Source organism: Lycorma delicatula, chromosome 2 (assembly GCF_047948215.1).
Source record: "Lycorma delicatula isolate Av1 chromosome 2, ASM4794821v1, whole genome shotgun sequence".
Classification (NCBI taxonomy): Eukaryota; Metazoa; Arthropoda; class Insecta; order Hemiptera; family Fulgoridae; genus Lycorma; species Lycorma delicatula.
Genome location: NC_134456.1, coordinates 140,775,428 through 140,800,656, shown reverse-complemented (window position 1 = coordinate 140,800,656; position 25,229 = coordinate 140,775,428). Strand labels below are relative to the sequence as shown.

Sequence of the window (25,229 nt, the reverse complement as noted above, 5' to 3'; positions counted from 1 at the left end):
AACATATTAGCTTAGTGAAAATATACAGCTGCTTAAAAGTAATTTGATTAGACAATAATATTTACATCTGAGAATCAATAAGAAGACATTAATAAATTCAAGCTAACATTTGTTTTAATAACAGTAAAGCACAACTTTTCTCACAAAGTAATAACCAAACAAAATAGAAAAGTAAAAAATAGAGCACAACTATGAATACGTTTAAGAAAATATGCATATTAAATAAAAAAGGAAAATTACTATGTATCTAATATAAGGCATAATTTTTATACAAGAAAAATTCAGACTGCAAAATTTTTTATTTGCAGTACATTTACTGCACAGTATAATATATAATATATGATAGATACAGTATATCATAATATACTGTATTCAATTATTCTACATCAGATTCCACATGATGTTAATTTACACAGATATATGCTAAGGTAACATGAAATATCATGTTTGTGAATTTTAGTTATGCCATGTGTAACAAACATCAATAAAAACCAATCTTTAATGTTGAAAAATCTGCATAAATTAAAAGAATTTGCAACCACCAGAATGTAAAATGTAAATCTATGATGGTAAAATCACAAATGGTGTTATATAAACTTCTTACATGGTGGATACAAATTTATTTATAAGTAGTAAAAAATGTTTCTAACTTTCACCACAATAAAAATTTGCATAAAATTCTAAGCAATTATATTCCCAACTCGAACTCATTAATTGTAACAACTTTGAAAAGAAAATGTACCAAGGATGCCATTATCATAATTAATAATATAAGATTTAAAAATGCAGGACTTAAAAATAGTATTTGATAACAGTAAGGTAAAAGAAATAAGAAATATAATCATACGAGGTGCGACAATAAAGTAATGAGACTGATTTTTCTTTGCAGCAACCCTGCAGCTTGCATAGGCACACCATCTTTAACCTTGGTCTATAAGCTACTTCTAGTCCAAGCGGCACATTGATGCAACTGCTCAGTCATGAGTTGTGCTGTAATAAGTGAACAAGTGTTTGTATCTCTCGTCACAGAAATGAAACCGCAAAATATTGCGCAACAGTATGCCATTTCTTTTTGCATTAATTTGGGTGGAAACGCGACGACAACTTATGGTAAGCTTCAGAAGGCTTTTGGAGAGGAGGTTATGTCAAGAGCTCAAGTTTTTCGGTGGCATAAAATTTTTAGTGAAGGTAGAACGAATGTTGAAGATGAAGACCGCAGTGGACGACCATCAACCTCACGGACAGATGTCAACTTGACCAGGGTGCGTGAAATTGTACTATCTGATCGAAGATTATCCGTGAAAATGATTGCAGAAGAACTCAACATCAATCGAGAAACGGTTCGTCTAATATTAACTGAAGATCTTAGTATGAGAAAGATTTGTGCAAAAATGGTCCCCAAAAATCTCACACAACAACAGCGAGAAACACGGAAAAATGTGGCAGCCGATCTGTTAGAGCAAACGGAAATCAATCCAGATTTGTTGAGCCGTGATATCACTGGTGATGAAGGTTGGTTTTTTCAATACGATCCAGAGACAAAACACCAAAGTTCGCAATGGTGCTCAAAGGGATCACCCAGACCAAAAAAAGCTCGCATGTCAAAGTCAAAAGTGAAATGCACGCTTGTGTGCTTCTTCGATTCCAAGGGAATTGTTCATAAAGAGTGGGTGCCTCCTGGACAAACAGTTAACCAATATTTCTACAAAGAAATTTTAGAAAGACTTCGTAAACGAGTTTATGTGTCCGTGCCAACATTGCTGATAATTGGATTCTGCATCACGATAATGCGCCATCCCATACTGCTCTGTCAGTACAGCAATTTTTAACCCCAAAACAAATTTCAGTACTACCACAGCCACCTTATTCACCAGATATCGCTCCGTGCGACTTTTTTCTATTTCCAAGAGTCAAAATGGCGGTCAAGGGACACCATTTTTAAACAGCACAAGATGTCCAAAAAGCTGTGACGAGGGTCTTGGAGGATATTACAGAAGATGAGTTCCAGAAATGTTATCATCAATGGCAGAAGCGTGTGCAGTCAGAGGGGAACTACTTTGAAGGAGACAACACTAAACATGACTAAAACGGTAAGCAACATTTTTTTTCACATCAGTCTCATTACATTATTGTCGCACCTCGTACGTATTTTCTCAGCTGCTTAATTTACTAATAAGCACTTATATTTTTTACACATCTTCAAGCAACCTTTACTTCTAGCTACACCATATTACCAAAAAATAGTCCTCTACCTCATATTAAACTTAAGTCTTAATTCTCTCAAGGGTAAAGTCAACTAAACTAGCCCAATATTGCCGGCAATTTCTATATGAACTAATGATCCCTCCCCTAAATTGCTTTTCTTATCCTTCACCTTTTTTTCCTTGATAATTAGCATGAAGTTTTCATCAGCCACCTTACTAGTCTCAGTTAGTTTCATCACTCAAGTGTTTGCCGACAGTTAGCAGGACAGCCATTTGCTTAATAAGGAACCAACTCTGCCTAAGGGGATTAATAAACTGACTTAGTGTCCTATCAGGGGGTTACAAATAAATCTAACACCTGAGTTGGTAAATAAAGTAGGTATCAAACCAACTTGGTCTCCTACTTTTAAAAATCAGTACAATATGGGCTTTTTAATATTAGGAAAGAGTATATTTAGTAACTAACAAAACCATTCAAAGCTTGGACATTTCATCATTTATTTTTCAACCAATACATTAATTTATAACTAATAAATTACCTTGTGGTTCTTGTTTTACAGTAGTAGAAGATGTATTGCGGTTATCAACACGATGAAGGCTCTCAACTCTATTGCTAACAGCTAATGATGACACATCTTTATCAATTCTTTCTTGTTTTATCCATACCTGAAATTTTATACCCTTAGTAAAAATAAAGAATATCAGGATAAAATATTCCAATAGGTGAAAAAAAAATCTCATTTACAAAAAAATCGAAGCAGTAATTTTAATAAAGTAACAAGAAAAATTAGTCAAGAACGTTTTTACAAAAAATAAAAATCTAGATATATACTTTGACTGTTAAAGTTTCAACCATCAGAAGATATTGAAAGTAGCTGTATAATAAAAAAGTAACAAAGTTAAAAAGGAGAAAAATAAATGAAAAATAGATCAAAACTTAATGAGAACTGAAAAAACTCATTTATAAAGCAAAATAAGAAAATTAAAAATTAAAAAATATAAGAATTACTACTTGGTTAGGCAAGATTATTTCATAATAAAAATTCTTTAATAAATTTATTTTTTAAAAATTCTTACCATATATAATCAAGCTAATCGCTAAATTAAAGAGAACTATGTAACCATGTTTTACATATTTACTTTTTGCTACAGTCCTTGAAATATATATTTTTGAAAAAAGTTTTTATAAACATTTTTATGAAAATATGATGTCTGACCAACTACACGTTATAAAATACTGTTCATGCATTCTTTTATTCTACTGCAGACAAATTACTGAAAATTTTACATACTTTATATTAAAAAAAAATAAAATTAATTTATATCTAGAAATAAAGAAAATATGATTTAAAAACCTAAAACTATGTCAACAATAAAAATATTTTAGAATCTGGTAATTCAATGTTTACTGACTGGTGCTGCAGAATTATGAGGATGATCTTGCAATTCTGATTCAAATTCATCAGTAACACCAAGTTCCAAAACATCCTCTTCTTCATCATCAATTATTTCATCTCCTTCAACCAGATCTTCAACTTCACTAATTTAAAAAATAAAAAAATTTACAAAGATTTAAAAAAAAATAATTTATGAAAGCTGATTTATCAGTAATATGAAATAAGTAAATTTTAAAAAGCTTTTTGTAGTAAAAATCACATTATGTCCAATATACAGGAGAAAGGGATCTTCTATCTGAATAAAAAATAAAATCAAAAGAGCCCTAAATTAAGATGAAAAATAAAAATTAAAGTAATGTAGCTTAAATACCACACAATTACAAGTACGTCATTTACATTATTACTGTACTTAATTACTATAATCAGGTAATAAATTACAATGTGTTTCAATATGAATATCGGGGTTTTAAAGCTGTGTAATATTTCTCCAGTTTCACGTACATTGATTAATTATACATGAAATGAAAGTTCAACTCAAACCAGTTTTAGCTGTGTACAAGCTCTAAAGCCTACAGATTATGGTTTGTGTACTATCTTCACAAATGAAATGATGCACCACGATCCCCAAGTATGAATTCAACATAAGAAAGTATTCTTATGTTGTATTCAGTGACAGATATACATTTAATGTTAATGGAAAGTAAACACTCATAAAGTGCAATCTGAGGCTCAGAAAATCCTCACAAAATATTGCAGTGTGAATGAGACTCCTGAAAACTGTATGTTTTTGTGCTGTATCTGAACAGCAAGTTTACGGGCTGTTCTTTTTTGCGGAAGCAAGTGTGACTAGAATAAACTATCATGATATGCTACAACTATGACTCTTTTCATAACTACAATACAAACCACAGAACTTTATTTGGCATAACACTGTATGTGATTGTTTGAATAAAATTCTCCCCAACTGCTGGATTGGTTGCTGGGTGGGAGATAACAGGGCTTGTTAACTGTGGCCTCCATGTTCATTCAAACTGATCCTGTGTGATTTTTTACTTGGGGTTCATAAAAAATCAAATGTAAGTCCCACCATTATCAGCTGACCTACTCAACTTGAGATACAGGATTGAAGCAGTTATCGCATCAATTACTCCAGAATTGCTGATTAACTTATGGGATCAACTCTCCTATCGCCTGGATGTGTGCTGTGTGATGAATGGTGCTCACATTGAACACTTATAAGAAAAACTGTTTCAGTTGCTCTTTCATTTCATGTATAATTTATCAATGCAAGTAAAACTTAATCTATTACATAACTTTAAAACCCCGACATTCATATTGAGACACACAGCAATACATTCAAATTACCCCAAAACCAGTTACCTTTAACTTAAATTTAAGTTAAAAGATTTAATAATTAGGTAATTTAAATAAATAATTAAAGCATAAAGTCCAGAGTAAATACACAAATGTTTTATTATGCATCAATCTATGTGGCTTATTTGGCATCATTTACAAAAAATATAACTAGAATAAATACTATAAATATGAGATCCTTGCTCCAATCTTGATCAGGTTTAGACCTTTATAGCAAGATTAGATTTCTTTTCAAAGCCACTAAATCACAAAGAGCAGATTTCAGACAAATCAATCTGTTTCATGTCATCTGAAGTAAAAAAAAGAAAATAACATAATTAATAAAATAAAATCAAATTCATTGTGTATATCAACATAAATATAGTAAAGCCCTGAAAAATAAATGTTGATACAACCACATGTAAAGCTTGTTCCTTTGCACAGACAATGTTACAGCAGCCATTTTCCTAAGTGAAGATAAATCATTTTCTACAACAGTAACTGAAACTGCTAAGTTAAATGATAACAAGTGAAAATTAAAAAAATTCAATACTTTTTACAATCACTCGTATTATTGTAATTAATATACAAGCATTGATTTTATTTCATCAATATTTATTTAATTTTTATATTATTAGTAGAAGCCCAATGTTGAAAATACATCATAGTAGCTCAGTTGCACAGCATCGCCTGGGCACCACCAGACTGGTGCAGTGGTTAATTTGTTGCTCCAAACCAATTGTTTAACACAGCTGTTTTTTGAAGTTAAAGGTTCTAGCTTCAAATTCTAGAAGTTAAGTTGCTTTTATACAGATTTAAATATTATACAGTGGATACCAATGTAGGTTGGTGGTTTGGGGTTCTACTAATATCCCAGGAATGGTTGGCCTAAGTCTATACAAGACTACACCTCATTTATATGTCATACATTTCATCTTCAACTCATTGGCCCATGGGGAGGAGTTGCTTATTGTTCACTAGTTGAACAGATGGCAATGTACACATTAGGGAAGATATGAGGAAAAGGGGAAGATTAATAGATGGCATATCAAAAACAGCTACATTTATATCAGAGCTTTTATAGTAAAGTTTGATATCACATTACATTTTTCAGCAAGCTACAAATAATTGGCTGTCAAAAACATGACCTTTCCAAGTTAATGCCTGTTGTTTTATAATTTTAATATTGACAAAATTTAAAATGATAAATTGAAATTGTAGCAGAATGTAATAAAAAATATAAATTCTATGTGTCATTCAAATACAAACTAGAATTTTGCCACACAAAGGAGCAATCAATGTGGTGGAGTGCTGCAGGTGATGTGTGGAGAGGAGCAACTGGTCAGCCATAACCTGGTAGGTAACATTCCCAAGTCAGTAGCAGAATGTCTGAGCAGGAGGTATCATTGTCTATTGCACAGTGCTTGCCAATGAAGATATCAAAAACAATGAAATTTTTGCTGAACTCCAGACACAGTACAGACATGCTATCCCGTCAAAAACTCAAGTGTTTGGGTAAAATTTTTCAAGTGGCTGTGATGCAGTGGAGAATGACAAGTCATGAACGTCATCTGCAAACCAGTGTAAAGGATGACAACATTCAGGCTGTTTGTGACCTTGTGGAAGGTGATCGCTGCATAACCATCACTGAAATTGCATCAGAGGTGGGCATAAGTGTTGGAATGTGCAAACAATGTTACCAGACACTCTTGGATAAAACAAAGTATTTGTGAGGTGGGTTTCACATCTTTTCAATGAGACACAAAGAAATTTCCGGTAAGACATATCTGTCAGCAACTTCTAAATCACTTTGAGGAAGGAGAGAACACTTTTGGACCGAACTATGACCTGCGACAATACAGGGATCCATCACTACATCCTGAAAAGAATGAAAACAAGCATGGTGTAGAGGAAAACTGGGGTGGGTACCAATCATGGACAAGAAAAGCTTGTCATCTGGAAGAAATCTGGCAATTGTGTTTTGAGACTCAAAAGTTGTGTTGCTGATTAATTTCTTGCATGAACAAAGGATGGTAAATTGGAATACTATTGCAATTCCTCCTTCCTCATGGTAATGTACAGCCACACACAGCATCTCAGACTTGCAATAGTCATGAAAAATTCATTGGACATCTCTTGAATGCCCACTGTAGAGTTCACACTGTGGATGATTTCCATATGTTTGGTGTCTGAAAAAAGCTTTAGGAGAGGAAAGATTTGAAGACGATGTCACAGTTAAGCATTACATACACAGTTGATGACAACCATCTTGTTTTTTGATGATGGGATCTGGGGAACTACCTATCCGATGGAGAAAATGTATTTCTGTTGAAGGAAATTATGCAGAAAAGTAAGATAATTTATTTGTAATTTTATCTAACATCAATAAAGCTTTGAAAACAAATTCAGGTTTTTATGCAACTGACCCTCATATACATGTATGCACTGTTGCCACATGCTTTGCTTCATATCGACAAGCGCAACGCTAGCCATTCAGATGCCAACGGGAGTTTCAGTACACCTATATACCTGGACAAGCGCCCTTCCCATCAAACCAGTTCAACACTAACATCCCATCACACCGGTACAGCACCCACCAAACTCTAGCCATCAGATTATAACCAAGATATCAGTACAGTGAGAGCCATTCTCTTGTAGACCACCAGAAGCATAGCAAGAAGAAGTTCCCTGGTCAGCCCAACATGGGATCTCCTAGCAGATTCCAACAACCAGAGAAGCAGGCCTGGCCGGCTGGGTGCAGATGCTACTACCTTCCCGCCTCAGCTTTCTTGGCTTCAAGCGCCCTGGTTGGCAGGCTGACAACCTATCTACCAGTAGGAACCAGCCCAACATGGAATTCCTCAGGGAGAACTGCCTTGACTCACCAGCGGAAGTTGACCAATGCCGAACTGACACTGTGGGGCTCGGAGGGACTACTACTACCCCATTGTAGGGCACTGAAGGGAAGCTGTTCAATTCCTGTAAAGGAGCTGCAACTCCCAAACTAGCCAAGTCGACATCTCTGGAGAACAGTGACGACAACTCAACAGCTCTTTACAGGCCTCTCTTGCCAAACACAAAAATGGTCCTTTTCAGGGCTACCACAAGGATCTAAGCTGCTAGGTGCATCTGAGCATTAGATGCTCAGACGTACCTAGCAAGTCAGTGCACATACTATATATATTTTTTTTTTTTAAATCATAGATATCCATAGTAATGACTATTTTCTTGCAATATTTTTGTAAACATAATCACAAAATTTAAGGGTGGATAAGGTTACATTGTGAGAGTGAAATCAGGGAGGGTAATTTTTTCAAAATGAAATTTAGATAACAATTCTCCTCTTGTTTGAAATTATTAGTGTGCAAAATTTCACCATGTTGGAATAAAACTGTAGATCAGTATAAAAAGACAAATGAATACCCAAACTCTTCTTTATACACACAGACAGAATAAGATGAAATATATATATATATATGAGTAACTGAAATGTAACTTATTTTCCTATTGATTGTATGGAATTAAATATAATAATAAGACATATTTTACTTAAAAATATTACCATTATTCTCTTGGGTTAACCAATCAACTATATAAAATAAATTAAATGCATTACTTAGAATACTCTAAGCTTCCTCAGGTGACAATATATATTCATATAAAATTCTCTTACATAGTAAGAAATTAGCTGGTCTACCCATCCTAGATAACAATATTTTATCCCCACCCTTATTGTAATATATCCCCCTACTCATACATGACTCATCTTATCTTTAGATAATCATATGCTATTTTCCTGTGTATTGAAACCTTTACAATGCACATATTTTCATCAAAAATTACAAACCCCAAAGATAGACCAGAATATATTTAAAAGCAAAGATAGATCTTTTGCTTTTATATATAAAAGCAAAAGATCTATTAATAAATAATAATTATCCAGAAAATATCATAAATAAAATATTTAAAAATACAATACATAAACATTACAATAGTATATCAGCCAACCATCCTAATAAAAATAATATGAGTGAGAATTATGTTGCATTACCATATGTTGCAGATCTGTCAGATAAGATTAAAAAACTGCTACAAAAGGATTTCGCAATAGCCCATCAAAATTACAACAATATGAATAGTATGTTTTCTAAATTAAAATCGCCGATAGAAAAAAATCAACAAGCCAACGTAGTATACAGCATTCCGTGTAAAGATTGTAATGCGGTTTATATTGGACAAACATCTCAATACCTTAAAAAAAGAATAGAAGTCCATAAATATAGAAAAAAGGAAGTGACAAAACATACAATAGAATACAGAAAAACTTATTTGATTTCAACAGCACCAAAATATTAGACAAAGAACAAAATAAAGATAAAAGGACCACTCTAGAAATGATATACATCAAGAAAAATACAAACACTGTCAAAAATATAACGGACATAGCAGGATTAAACAATATATATATTAATTTAATTTAAAAAACCATATTTATACAGTAAATTTAGTTTTAAGGAAAATAATGTTTAATGTTTGTAATGTTTGAGGATAATATGTGCCTTGTAAAGTTTCCATACACAAGAAATAGCAATCATGTTATATACAGAGATACATATAATTATCTAAAGATAAGATGAGTCATGTATGAGTAGGGGGATACAAGAGTGGGCATAAAATATTGTTATCTAGGATGGGTGGACCAGTTAATTACTTAGTATGTAAGAGAATTTTGTATGATGTGTGTATGAATGTGTATTGTCACCTGAGGAAGCTTAGAGAATTCTAAGTAATGTATTTAATTTACAAGTTTATATAGTTGATTTTTTAACCCAAGAGATTAATAAAGGTAATATTTTAAAATAAAATATGTCTTATTATTTTATATATATATATGCTCCTGAATCACTCTTTTATTTTTACACACACACGCGCGCGTGAGAGAGAGAGAAAGGGAAGGTGATTCAGAAGCTTATAAACATAATAAATAAAAGGTACTGTGATTAGTATAGGCTTTATTATTCTACAACTATTACTATACCATACACACCATTTCTTAGGATTGCATTGTTTGAAGGAGAACAGATAAAAAACTATTTTATGTTTTTTGTTGTTTTTCATTGACAATGGTACAGATGTGGGATTGTTATTGGTTTATATACATATACACATGACGATTCAGAAGGAGAGTGAAATAATTTGTCAAGTGATTCTAGAGCTTGAAATAAGGGAAAAAGGTTCAGAACAAATATAAGTCCGAAAACATTATTCTATTAATTTACAGCTAGAGAAAGATTTTACCCGGATTCAGTTCCCCTGGAGAAATGAGATCATATTGAAATTTTTATGGCATTACATAAGAGGTAAACTTGCTAGTTTATTATGGTTTTTGACCTCACAAATCAAATAAAACAGGTCCCAGAACTGCATCTTCCATAGCTTTTATATCAAACGTAAAACAGAAATATTCAGGGATAAAAAACACTTTTTTTTAGGTTTGAAATAAAATAACTTCGTTAAATGATAATAAAAATATGTTGATTTTATTATCAGAACTTATACAGAATTTAATTGTAAGAAAATTTATGTAATAAAACTGTAAAAAAAGAACTTTAATTATTAAAAAGAAAACTTTAAAAAAATGTTATGACTGTAAAAATTAAAAACAGACGTTTTTAGTATAAAAAATTTAGACATTTGAAAAATTAGGTTGACAATCATAACTCTATACTTTAAAATTAATTTGAATACTAATCACTGTTGTCATAAAACTGTGTGTTACGTTCCACTTTAGCCATTGGGTGCTGCTACCTAGCAAGGGCTAGAGCTCCCCGGCAAGCTGTGGTCATATGATGTCCTACATCATAATACCGCAAGGAGTGGTCATTATGATGTAGCGACTTCTATTCATTTGGAGCCAGAATCTGACCCAGAGCGGTCGTGTTGTACAATCAGTCCAGATGGACATGCATACTAATGTTTGGACGAACGCTTATTTTATTTGTATACCTATATATTATTAAGTTCAATTATATGTGTTACGTTATATGTTAGATGTTCAATTATATGTTATCGAAATTTCAAGACGACAAGAAATTAAATAACAATTCAATAAGCAACAAGGTGTTGTTTCAATTCATCACCTATGAATCTACAGTTCACACTTGCTCTAAAACCTACCATAAAGGTTTTATGGTCCTTCACATCGCAAGGTATATACAGGTGATTCAAAGAAACGGGAAATTTTAAAAATTAAATAACAATGAAAAATATTTTTTTAGAAAATGAATTTTATTTCATGTAATTGTACAAATGTTGCCATTTTAGGATACATACATTTTAGTTTATTTTTTAAAGATGACATCTTGCAGGTGACCTCCTCTTCTACGTAAACACTCACGAAGTCTCTTCGTTAAATTGTTCATGGTTTGACGTAACATCTCAACTGGAATTTCCGGAATTGCTTCTCAGATCTTTGCCTTCAGTTCTTCTGTTGTTGCAGGTCTACTGTGGAACACTTTGCTTTTAAGGTGACCCCACAAAAAGTAATCGCAAGCTGAGAGATCAGGCGATCTGGGAGGCCATCTAATGTCACCATTTCGTTCAAACAATCTTTCGTCCAAACAATCGGCGTACAGCTGCAATCTATATTCGTGCAGTGTGTGAGGTTGCTCCGTCTTGTTGAAACCAGGCTGTGTTAAGAATTTGTGGAAATCTCTTTAGTTGTTCCACAACAAAGGTTTCAAGCAAGGCTATGTAACGAGCCGACGTCACTGTAATCACAAGACCGTTGTAATCCTCAAAAAAATAAAGGCCTATAACACCGTAAGATGACATAGCATACCACACGGTCATATTCTGGCTGTACAACGTACGCTGGTGTAGCTGCGTAGGATTTTCTTGTGCACAGTATCTGAAATTTTGCTTGTTAACAAATCCACTGAGGTGGAAATGCGCTTCGTCTGACATCCACAGTTCGTGAACAAACTCTTCGTTATCATTTATCTTCTGAAGCATTACATTACAGAATTGTGCTCGCACAACTGCACCATTCGGTTTCAGTTCCTGGACGATCTGCAACTTGGATGGAATTAAACTATGCAATTGTAAAGATGCTGAGAGACAACGGATTGACCGATGTGGACTTCGTGTGACAGCATCTTGTAAAGCTTGAACATTCTGTGATGTATGGACGGTTCGCTCACAGCCTGGAGGTTTCTTTTTCATTGCCAAACCAGTTTCCTCAAAATTAGATATCCATGTTTTAATTGCATGTGCTGATGGAACACGATCGTGTCGTCCCAGATTAAAATGACGGCGAAATTCTCTACGCGCTCCCTCCACGAGTAAATGCTAGAGCATTTACTCATGGTCAAGTCACTGGACAGGCAAGTAGTCAGATCGAAGAACAAGTTTCGTAAGGTCAAATCAAGCCATCGGATTAAGCGGTATTTATAATTTGTTTATAAGAGTGTATTTAAAACATAAAAGTGTTCGTACATTAATGATTAATGAAATATTGATTAGTGAAATATTCAGATTAAATAATTCAATAGTTTGCAATACAGTTAACGTTGTGGCTATAAAGATAGCAGGTATACGAAGTAAATCTTCCATACAGGTTTGAGTAAGATTCGCTTGTTAAAGTTGCACTGAGCATGCACGCTCACGCTCACAGTTCAAATTTCACATTGTTCATTGACCTGGACAGGCAGATGTTAGCTGATATAATCGTATTAAATACACATACAAGTTATTTTGTTCATTCAATTTTAGACATAGACAATAATTTAGCGGTATTGTTTTGTATACTTAATCTTTTCTTACATTACTTCATGATAATTTCATTTCATACAGATTCAATATTATCTCTGTTATTCTAACAAAAATGGAATTTAAATATTTAATTATGAAAAGAGGCATTATAAAAAATAGCATAACATGATTAAAAACATTCATTGACAACATCAACCCCGAATCAGGCGATTACGATCTGTTTACTATTAAATTCAACAAACTATTAGAATACGAAAAAGCATTTTTTGAAGCTCAATCTCAAATAAAATTACACAAAGATATAACAAATAAAGACCTACAGGATAGGCAATGTTGTCGACTATTAAGGCTTACATCGCATTGTTTTTATGTCTCAGCACCAAAGCAGTACACCTTGAACTTGACAGATTTATCAACAGAAAGTTTTATAGCTGCCCTATGAAGATTTGTAGGACCATATTTTTTCGTATAATGGAAAAAACTTTCCATTGCGGTGCAAATTGTTATCTTCAAGAAATGTATGATTTTCTTAAAAAGAATAACGCTAGTTCCAAAATTAAATCTTTCTGCACCTCAAATAACATAAAATGGTCTTTCATTCCTCTGTACTCTCCTAATTGGGGTGGTTTATGGGAAGCCGCTGTGAAGAGCATGAAATTTCACCTACGAAGAGTCATGGGAAATTCTGTTCTAAACTACAAAGAGTTATCCACCTTGTTAATCCAGATAGAAGCATATTTAAATTCCAGACCGTTATATTTACCTTCATCTGATATATCTGATCCAGCTCCACTTACTCCTGGACATTTTTTAATTTTTGCTCCTTTAACTTCCCTACCTGATCCTGATTTCTCTGGTATTATGTAAATAAGCCCGCTAGGTGACAGCTTATACAAAAATTACTAAAGGATTTTTGGAAAGCATGATCTAATGATTACTTACATTCACTGCAACAGAGAAATATGTGCAAAATTTCAAATATTAACATTTGTGTTGGTAATGAAGTTAAAATTAAGGAAAATAACCTTCCTCCACTGATGTGGAAATTAGGAGTAATTGTTCAAGTACATTCAGGTAAGGATGGACTCGTTAGATTAGCAGATGTAAAAACCAATAATACCATAATAAAAAGAACCATTAACAAATCGATTGTCCTTCCAAATTTAAATGACTGTGATGACGTGAGTCATTTTCAATACAATCAATAATACTTATTTAACGTCATCTTAATGTAATTGTTCATTGTTTAATTTATTTGCTTTCAATTTTTGCTCTTATCAACATTGTATTTGTTGAATTAACATTAATTTAAAATGTATATGTATCACGCTTTATTTGTATGTTAAGTTAATTTATAATGTTATAAAATTGTAATTGGTGGGCAGTGTTACGTTCCACTTTTACCATCGGGTGCTGCTACTTAGCGAGGGCTAGAGCTCCCCGGCAAGCTATGGTCATACGATATCCTATGTCATAATACCGCAAGGAGTGGTCATTATGATGTAGCAACTTCTACTCATTTGGCGTCAAAATCTGACCCAGAGCGGTCGTGTTGTACATTCAGTCCGGACGGACGCACATACTACTGTTCAAATAAACACTTTTTTTATTTGTATACTTATATATTATTAAGTTCAATTATATGTTACGTTATCTGTTAGATGTTCAATTACATGTTATCGAAATGTCAAGAGGACAAGAAATTAAATAACAATTCAATAAGCAACAAGACGTTGTTTCAATTCATTACCTATGCATCTACAGATCATACTCGCTCTAAAACCTAACATAAAGGTTTCATGGTCCTCTACATCGCAAGGGATCTAACACTGTGGTTACGTGTTAATATTAAATGTTAGGCACTTTAGTTGATGTTGACATAATTTTGATTGTGTTAAAACTATTTTTGATTATCAAGAAATGTAGTGTTTTTGTGTTTGTTGTACTCTTAATGGGTACTTACAATAAGGTCTTAATTTATTGTATTAAAAAACAGCTATTTTTAAAAGAATAAATTTAAACATTTAAGCTAGTTGTACAATTTTTACTAATCCTCATGAGAATGGTACACTTCCCAGCACTCATGTTTCATCTGAACGTCAAATGGTAAATGGTGATGAAAGGAAAAACATTCTTTACGTGGTACAGCTTTGTCCCCAAATGACCATTAAAAAATTTTTACATGACAACAGTCCACAAAGTATATTAAGGAGAACATTACATGTTCAAGGACTGAGCATGTAATGAAAAAATAAAATGTCCAGCCATGATTTTCAGTGAATGTTTAATTTAGCAGGATCAACAATCAATTAATAAGCCCTTTCATACTAGAACAAAGTGTCATGGGGAATAATTTATCTGGAATTTTTAAACAACAAATTTCTTAGAGTGCTTGAGAATTTCTCACTGGTAAACAAATTGAATCTATCAACATGATGGAGCACCAATATGAAGTAAGACAATTCTTAGATGAAAAATTTACTGGTAAATGAATTGGACAAAGAGGATTGGGTAAACTGGATATCTAGATCACCTAGATGAATAGATGATCACCTTATTCCCTTAAATTCCCTACAAATTAGGGAATATCCCCGTATTCCCTATGGGAGTAGATGAAATGTGAAGTATACAAGGAAAACTAAACACACGTGATGGAACTGATTGCTCACATTCTCAATGCTGCTGTCCTAATCAAGGAACATGAAGATATTAGGTTAGTGATGGAAATTATAAGAAAATGAGTTGAAAAGAACATCGATGTCAATGATGGAATTTTCAAACATTTATTGAAAATTAATACAGTTTGAACCACAGTTAGTATATTAAAAAAAAAAGTCAATTAACAAGTATTTTAATTTTTCAAAAATTATTTTCCATACACCAAATGCAAGAATTCTGTGCATTCATGTATCCATTAAGGTGGAACCACGGCGTAAGACCAAAACCAATCATTGAGTTCTTCCCAATCTGGTGTTACAGATGACATGAACCACCTACAGAGCTTCATGTTTTCCAGTGTCTGCAGGTAACCGCTTGTGAACAACACATATGCTGTACAGATACATCTTTAAACACTTGCACAATGCTGTGTGCGCACTACCAACAGAAAGACCAGACTGGCTAGATAGGCGACTTCTTGGGACTAACAGAATATGCAGCTTGAATGTCGATCAACTTTTCTGGTGTTAGCACTTTCGGTTGACCACTTTTTATACACTTTTATACAGGCTGCATCTGCATATTTTGGCTGTATATTTTCTGCCTCTTGGAACTTGTTGCTTGATGGAGGACTTGTTTGGTGCATCCACACCATACTTTTCTGTGATGGCATTCTGGTTCTGGGTATAACTGGCACATCTAATCTACCAGGAGACAATGAATATTCTCTGCTGCATTGTGTAAGCCATTTTCCTCAATTAAACCTGCTACAAAAAAGGAAACATTCTTCCATAAGGTTGTCACTTTTTGCAAACTCTTTAGGTTATTATCCTTGCTCCACAGCAGTACATCACCAAATCATTATTTAGTAACTGGTCATATTCCAGCACCAATCAAAATTTTAATTTACACAAGATCTACAATTACAAAACCATAAACCAAATCATAGTGAACACAATCAGCTAACAAACTACAATTCAATGATAAAGATACACCAAATAAATATCTAAATAGCGGAGCCTACACACAAACTCAACCTATCCTGTTCATTTTGCGTGTTCAACTATCATTTAATAACATCCCAACGCCCGTAGGGAAAGACACCTGCCTTGTGACAATTCCGGTTGCCACACCAACCCCCTGTTCCTAGCCCTGATGGGCTTTAACAGAGGTCATCTTTTGACCCTCTAACTGATTACATCTCACAGTAATTAGCCAGGCCTCGTTGGGATGCCACCAATGTAATGTCTACTGAAGCATTTACATTAGTGAATTTTGACTCAGTCTTCGCCTTCGCTGTAGGCTTCTTTTGGACATCTTGACTGTCATATTTTGTTGCCCTCTAAACTAGCTAACTGAGTTCGTTGTAACACAAATCCCCCATCTAGTTCTGCATTTTAAATAAGCTACTAGTGAGTAAATGTCTCATAATATTCAAGGGAAATTCAGTAAAGATAAAACAAACCACAAGAAAATGTTGTTTGCAACAACAGAATTCTAGTTCCCCTAGTGAAACTAGGGGAACCCCCCTATAGTTTCACTAGGGGAACTAGGTATAAATTCTGATAGTTTAATTACAACTATGGACTCCGGTCTGGTCTACCAGAGAGAGGACAGACCTCCTACTCCCACTCAGTTCCATCACAGAGTCCCACGTGACATTTACTTTACCACATAAACTACCATTGTCGAGATGGCGCTACACCTCACGGCTGCATGGAAAACAATGCCCTTGGCAGAGCAGTCACCATCCCGCCGATAACGATACTTTACTCATTCATTAACTGCCCTCATCAGAATGGCACTACACCTCTTGGCTGAATGGATAACCATACCCTCAGTAGTGCAGTCGTCCCGCCGACAGCAAGTATGCTACAAATCATCAAAACTGTTTGTAACTAACCATAGCTCAATGTCAAAAGCCTATCTCTGCCCAATCAACTGTCCAGGCAGTCCCTAGGCACCCGGGGTACTTCTCTACTTCACCCCCCCAGCTGTTCTGCTCAATGTGAGGAAACGGAGGAAGCCAGCCACTATAGTCTATTCTCTGTGGGTCTTCCAACTGATCCGCACATCAAGAAAGGAGTTCACTCTCTCAAGCTGGAATGTTCAGCCTCGTACCAGGGATAAACATAAAGAACATGGTCCACAGTATCATGACCCTACAGTCTGGGCAGAAGCCTGAATTGACCAAACCAAACCTAGCCAAACTTTCTCTAAAGGCACCATGACCTGAGAGGAATTGTTACATACTGATTGGGGGAAAGCCATGTAATCGCTTACAAACCCTTAACATCTGTAATATACCATGTGTGCATTGACTAGTAGAAGATTCGTTCCACCTAATCTGCCAACATTCAAAACCTTGGTCTTTATAGACCAAGAATATTTTATTACAAGCCCAGCGTCTTCTTTTGTTAGCTGTTGTCAGTTACTATAGAACTGTCTTGCAAGAGGAAATCTTTGTAATCGCCAGCATGAAACCAATTGATATCCTAGCTACAGAACGTAACAAGTGTTGTATTTCTAAGAAGGAGGGCCTTCTTACCTCTGGGCATATGTGAGAAATTGAAGACCACGGTTTTGAATGTTGGCAGATTAGGTGAAACGAATCTTCTACTAGTCAATGCACACATGGTATATTACAGATGTTAAGGGTTTGTAAGCGATTACATGGCTTTCCCCCAATCAGTACGTAACAATTCCTCTCAGGTCATGGTGCCTTTAGAGAAAGTTTGGCTAGGTTTGGTTTGGTCAATTCAGGCTTCTGCCCAGACTGTAGGGTCATGATACTGTGGACCATGTTCTTTATGTTTATCCCTGGTACGAGGCTGAATAGTCTCATAACACTGGAATTGTAGTTGATGAGCCCAAATGGGCACAGCATACAAAATGATGGGTTCACAGACACCTTTGTAAAGAATACACATGGTACAGAAATTCAACCCCTTATTGGGATGAATGACTTTACAAACATTAAAAAAAGCATCAATAGCCTTCCTTGCGAAAAACTGAAGGTGCTCCTTGAATTGAAGCCTCTCATCAAGGATTACACCAAGATACTTCTGAATAGTAACATACCTAATAAAAAGGCTGTCCATCACAATTCAAGGGTAACGGGTCACAGCAAAACAATCTTTAAGAAACATCATATTGGTTTTCTCCACACTGAAAACCATCTTATGCTGAAGACTCCACAACCTTAGTACCTTATATGCCTAGGTCGCTCTGAATTCTATTTCATCTTGCGAGTTTGCCTCGACCAGCAGCACCCCATCATTGGCATAACAACAATGTGTCTGCCACTCGACAACCTCAACCGCATCAGAGAATCGACCATGAAAATCCAGATGAGGGGACCTAGAACAATGCCCGGCGAACAACAACCTTTTAACAGGGCCTTTCCTACTTCTGAACTGCTGTCATGAAGGACAATTGTTCTATTGATGAAATAGCTTGGGAAAGTCTCAATCTCATTTTGTGTACAACCCATACAACCATGCTGCTGCAACTGAAACAACACAGAGGGCCACCACAAATTATTGAAGGTCCTAGATATTTCCAAAAAATACTGAGTACATATTTGCACTCACTGGTCAAAGCCAAATTCATCACCCTTAGAATAGCATCCTCTGTGCTCTTGCCAGGGGGAAAACCAAGGTACAAGACCTTTTTGAAAATCTTACCTACAACAGGCAAGAGCATCAGACGCTGGTAAGAAGAACTTACAGTGGGGTCCTTTTATCACCACCTTTGAAGAGCAGTCTCAACTCATCATGTTTCCAACAAGCTGGGAAATATCCAGCAAAAAGCATCCTATTAAAAACCCTAGTCAGGGGACCAAGAATTACTGGTAATGTGGGAACAAGGAGTTTCACTGTGATACAATCATATCCGGGGGCTTTATTCTTTAGCCAAGCTGCAAATTACTTGACGGACTTCCGTCTCAGTAATCTCAGAAAACTGAATCTCAGAGGGAAAACCTACGACTTCTCTTCAGACACGTCGATGATAAGAGGTTTCACTAACCTCAGTATCATCAGGGAGCAAATCGTTCATCAGAAGATTGAGAACACGATCTTTATCTATTACAACTCCATCCTGGGTCAAGAGAACCAACAAAAAAATGTATTTTTTCTTCTTATGCCCAAGAATTCTAAAGGACACCTCATGGGTCCTTGGGTCCTTATTTCCCTGCTCTTGTACAAAAGAGCGCCATCTTAAGACCTAATCTTATGAAAATACCATTGACAGACAAAAAAAATTTTTTAATGTTTCTCTACGTGTGATACCATTTCTTGAATTGCTTTTTTGAGTACGTTACAGATCTGTAAATACAATTTTTCTATCATCCTTAGTTTTAAATAAATTATGCTTTAAAAAAAATTAAGGGAAAATATAGTTAAAATCTGTAAAATTTATAATTTTGCATGGCCATACCTGTGTTAAAATGATTTCGCTGATGCTTTTCTTTTATAAATAATCTCAGGTACATCCTGAATTAAAGTCCAACAGTAATCATCTAGCATGTTAGTATTCAATTTCCCTTTATAGTGCCTTTCCATCACCGAAATGTCTTGATGAAAACGTTCACCATGTTCGTCACTTAAATCTCCGAGGTTGTCCATGAAAAAATCCATATGTGAGTGGAGGAAATATATTTTCAAAGACATATTACATCCCATTGTCTGAAGTAAGAAGTTGAGTAACAATATCGTCGTAATTGTCGGTTTTTTGTTTGCAGAGAAAATTTTTGCAAATGTCTTTAAATGAAGTCCAAGCTGCACTTTCTACATTATTTAACATTGAGTTAAATACATCATCTCTGACCAGCTCTCTTATTTGAGGACCAACAAATATTCCTTCTTTAATTTTTCTTCACTTACATTCAGAAATTTCTGCTTGTTGTTTAAAAATCTGGGACTATACTTCATTGCTTTTACAAAATTGTTCATTAGTCCTAGCTTGATATGGTGAGTGGGTATAAATATTTTTCCCATTGGGAGTAAAGTTGTCTCTTTTCTTCACTCTTTGGTAACATAATGTTTATTCCTAGCTCTATTGTCCCATTTGCAAAGAAAACACATGTACTCAGTATAGCCTAACTGCAGTCTAACAAAATAGCTATATATTTCAAATTACGTTTTTTATAATTTATTTTTTCAAGAATGTCTTTCATCACATCTTATGTCTCTTTGAAATTAATACCATAAATGATTGGTATCAAAGAATATTTGTTACCATTGTGTAGTAGAACCACTATACTTGGACGAATCTATGAAATGAACCACCAGTCCTCAGGTTTATGAACTTATCTAAAGAGCAACATGGCTCATCAATATTTGTGCAATAAACAAAATTATTTTCATCAATAAAGTACTGTGAAAGTTCTTTTTGTTGGCTTCGAAAGCCCAAAAGTTTTGTATTTTTTTAAAAGTAAATTCCAACCTTGCAGTCTTGATCCTAACAGTTCAGCTTGATTTTTGATAAATTTAAATCCCTAACAGAGTCATTTAATTCCACTTGTGATATAAGATGTGGCTTATTGGGAGATAATTCAAAATCAGAATCATTGTTGTCTTCTTCAGTACTCCCTCTTCATCGCTGCTTTCATAACATACTTTCACAGGTGGCTCAGCAACTGGAATAATTTCACTGGAGGTACACACGTCTGATTGCAGATTACAATGAAGAATATTTTACAATATTTTTAGATTTTTTAGAAATTCCAGCAAGACTTGTAAAACAAAAGTAACAATTAGTTACATGATCCTTACGTTCACGCCAAACCATAGGTACACGAAATGGCAAAGCCTTCCGTGTACCTTTCAGCTATCCTCTTAAATACACAAAACAATTAGTGCATACTATATGAGAAGCCCATGTCTTTTCCTGATCACCAATTTTACACTGAAAGTACAAATGATATGCGCTTTTTTAATTAAAGGTGTAAATTTTTTTTTCTTATTTGATTTTATGGTAAACTCACCACATACATAACAAAAGGTATCCACGTCATTTACACAATTTCAAGGCATTATGACACTGCACTGTTACCAAACTTAAGACAGCAATAAGACTGAAAAAAATTAATTCATTCGTAAATCCAGTGCTTAATACAAACAACACATCTGTGATTTCAGCTACATGTTTTGACCTGTACAGACATAATTAATATTCCATGCGACTGGAACACTACATGATGCTCGCTGTCTTCCTCCTACCAACTTTACGGACAAGCCCACTGGCGTGACAAGTACCCGCAGTGAGCCACAGGCAGGTAGAGACCTTGAATATTCTCCCATTACTCTTTGTACCTCTTGGGCGCTTCTGAATTGGTTTGCTGAAAACCACAGTTCATGGTCCTTGTTCTAAAAAGAACACAAGCAGAACTAGAAAGTATTCCCTTGCTTTGAAAACCGAGTTATGACCAGAAGTCATTGCCACCTCTTTGCCGCAGTGAGGTATGTTGTAGAAATCTGTGCCTTATACTTCCATGTCCCAGGGGCAAAAAAAGTCTATATATGATGCTACACTGTAGCTGCAAGCAGTAATTAATAAACACCCAAACTAGCGGAAGGTACACACTTGACCAACTAGCTGAAAAATCACCGAAAACAAACTCAAGAAAGAAGTTTAATTTTAATTAACATTCCCGTACAAGAAGACACCCGCCTAGTGACGTGCTGGTTGCCACCTACCCCCCTGTTCCTTGCCCTGATGAGCTTTAAGATAGAGTTGTCTATCGCCCTCTGACTTTTTACATCTCATAGTAATAAGCCAGACCTCGTTGAGATGCCACCGATGTAAATACCTCAGTAGACATTTACATCAGTGATTTATTAACTCAGCTTTTGCCTTTGCTGTAGGCCTCGTCCAGACATCTTAATGATGATTTACATCATTTTCCTCTGAACTAGCTAACTGAGTTCGCAGAAGCATGAACCTCACGCCTAGTTCTACTTTTATTGAGCCAATTCCTGTTAATGTCTTGAAATTCAAGGCAAATTTAAACACAACATACCAAAAATGTTGCTTGCAATAACAAAAGTTAGTCCTAGTTCTTGAACTCAACTTTGGTTCGTACCCCAGGCTTAGGTTAAATTATGGACTCCGATCTGGTCCACAAGGGAAAGGCGGACAGACCTCCTACTCCCACTCAGCTCCATAGCAGAGTCCTGCGTCACGTGGGACTCACTTTTCACTTCTTAAACCATCGTCAAGATGCCGCTACACCTCACAGCTGCATGGGATCCATGCCCTCGGTAGTGCAGTTGCCATCCCGCTGACCGTGTCGTGTGCTCATCCTAATCTGCCCTCGTCAAAATTCCGCTACACCTCATGGCTATTTTATTCCCCCCGAGGGGAGAAGATCCCGCCTCATAGCGTGTCCAGTCGCTACACCACCCCACCAACAGAAATGTCTCAGGAGTTGTGGTGGACCAGACTGGACAAAACCAACTACCATTGTCAGACAGTATAATTTCATAGGTAAAAAAAGAAAGCCATGTTTTCTATAAAGTCATGGCAATCTCAGGTTAATCTCATGGCAAAAGTTTTCAACAAAAATTGATTTGAATAAGTTATGAATAGGAAACGTGTTAAGTAACAAATTACTCACTGATATATTGTAGCAGCAGCTGAGCTTCTAGCATTATCTCCAGATGAATTATGATCCGATTCTATATAAACATCCCTACCAGAAGTTGGAACCTATAAAAGAAATATTAATGAAATTAGTAAACATGAAAACTGGAATACAGAAAAACAACTAAAATGTTAATTCAACTTCTATTATAAAAAAAAAATTTGTGAGATTGAGAGACTAGACTATTCCTCAGTTAAGAAAAGCATGTTGAAGAAATTGCATTTCTAAAATAGTCAGCCCATCCAAATGGCTAATTGTTGCAATAGTTCATGTCATTCCTCTTCTATATTTTTGTTAATTAAGTTAATCGATTAATAGTTTTTTTTTTTTAATTAAAATTAAGTACCAAATCTAGCTCTAAACGTTGACTGTTGACTATTATAAACATTAGACTATCATTAGATTTAAGATTAGTAGTTGCTTTTAAGTAGTAGTAATGGATATTACTATAATTACCAAAGAAGAACCTTAGAATAGTTTGTTGACAATTTGGCCTTCTAGGGTGTACTTGTAATGCACAACTGATATAAATAATAAAAACAAGCAGCAACACTTTCACTTTTCTTCTTGCTTGTCTTGCTTTCTTTGGCGTTCAGGATGATTATGACCTTCACTCTGATGACTGAGCTTTGGTTTCTGGTTGTACCCATACACCCCAAGATTTATCACTTGTTATTGCACACTTAAGGAAGTTAGGACCATCATTGCGAACTCCAGCAAGTTCTGTTACATCAAAATGAACCTCTTTCTATTCTGGCATAAATAATTTTGGCACAAATTTTGCATAAAATCTGTAACTTTGATTCTGTTAAAATCATGTATATGAAGCCTCACCAATCCTAATGCAATTTACAATTTCTCAGACAGTCAGTCATTATGAAATTGTTCACATTGTTAATTTAATGACATTTCGATTTTGGCTTACTGATGCCTTACTGGTGCATTAGATACTCTAACTGAAGATGAGCCATTTTGAAAACAGTTATACCACTATTTTAATAGGTGTAAAATCACAGCTTCATTACTAAAAGTCCGCTTAACCTTAAAAATTATTTTGCTTTGGATATCACCAAAGTTTTGGCAGAACTTGATGCAGTAATTGTTCAATTGCATTCTGTCATTCTAAACAAAATAAAAATGCACCAAGCACCTGTTCCATTAATACACATGGCTCCTGGACAACAAATTACATGCTCTATGAAGTAATTAAAACATGTACAGGTGCTTAGCTTTACCAAATTTTTTCACTTGCATTCAAATACTTTTTAAGAAAAAAATTTTGAACAGACCTCATATACTGCATTCAAATACCATTAATTTAACGTAACTGAAATTTTTTTAAATATATTACTCACTGTTCTCAGGTGATAAGGGTCACTATATGAAGAATCATCAGCCAGCAATGCATCCTCTGCATCACCGTCCAAATCACCAAAATCCTCTGTATCACCTAATAATCCTTCACCATCCAATAGATCATCACTACAAACATATAATAGAATTATATAACAATTTCATCATTACACATCCAATTTTGAATTAAAGATTTTTTCCAAGAAGTCATTTCTGGCAATGAGAATTTATTTAGTACTTCTACTATAATTTTTTTTCTTTACAATGGTAAAAAAATAGTAGTATATAATATACTGCAATAGTAGTTTTATTAGACAAACTATGATAAATTATCACACATGGAAACACTTAAACAAAATACAGTAGAATTGATTAATCAGAAAAAACAAAATTTATTGTGTTCAAATCTATAATTAAGTCTACAAAATTGGAGCATCAGTAATATTCTGTAGTAATATAAAATGAACAGTCATAGAATAAAATCTGTTAGGATGGTGTGAAAAATACAAACGCATAATAATTAATCCAAACACAGAGAATGTTTTGTTTATTTCTACATCATGGCTACACTACTAGACCAGACCCATTTTTAAGTTATCTGTGTAATGTGAAGTTGTTGTTCTTTGGTTATTTAGCAATTTTCATGAAATAAAATAATTTTTTGTGTTATATTTCATTTTTTATTAAAAATCCTATTTTTTCATTTTTTGTTCTGCGGCTGGAATAAGTAATATTGGACGTAACTCCAAGAAAGCATTCAAAAATTGTTTCTCTTTCTGAGCACATCAGTAGAACACAACAGATAGCTTCTGGGTGTGATATTGGACTAGGGACACATGATTG

General features: G+C 34.6%; 1 protein-coding gene across 1 annotated transcript in view; it reads right to left on the bottom strand.

Annotated features, from left to right (window-relative positions):
- Nucleotides 1-25,229, bottom strand: part of LOC142319271 (uncharacterized) — a 138,399-nt gene that overhangs the window by 93,237 nt on the left and 19,933 nt on the right. The window contains exons 2-5 of the mRNA XM_075356350.1: nucleotides 24,389-24,515; nucleotides 23,007-23,098; nucleotides 3,618-3,744; nucleotides 2,744-2,870 (exon numbers count right to left, since the gene is read on the bottom strand). Of these exons, the coding sequence (XP_075212465.1) occupies nucleotides 2,744-2,870; nucleotides 3,618-3,744; nucleotides 23,007-23,098; nucleotides 24,389-24,515 (473 nt within the window). The remainder of the gene's footprint in view (nucleotides 1-2,743; nucleotides 2,871-3,617; nucleotides 3,745-23,006; nucleotides 23,099-24,388; nucleotides 24,516-25,229) is intronic.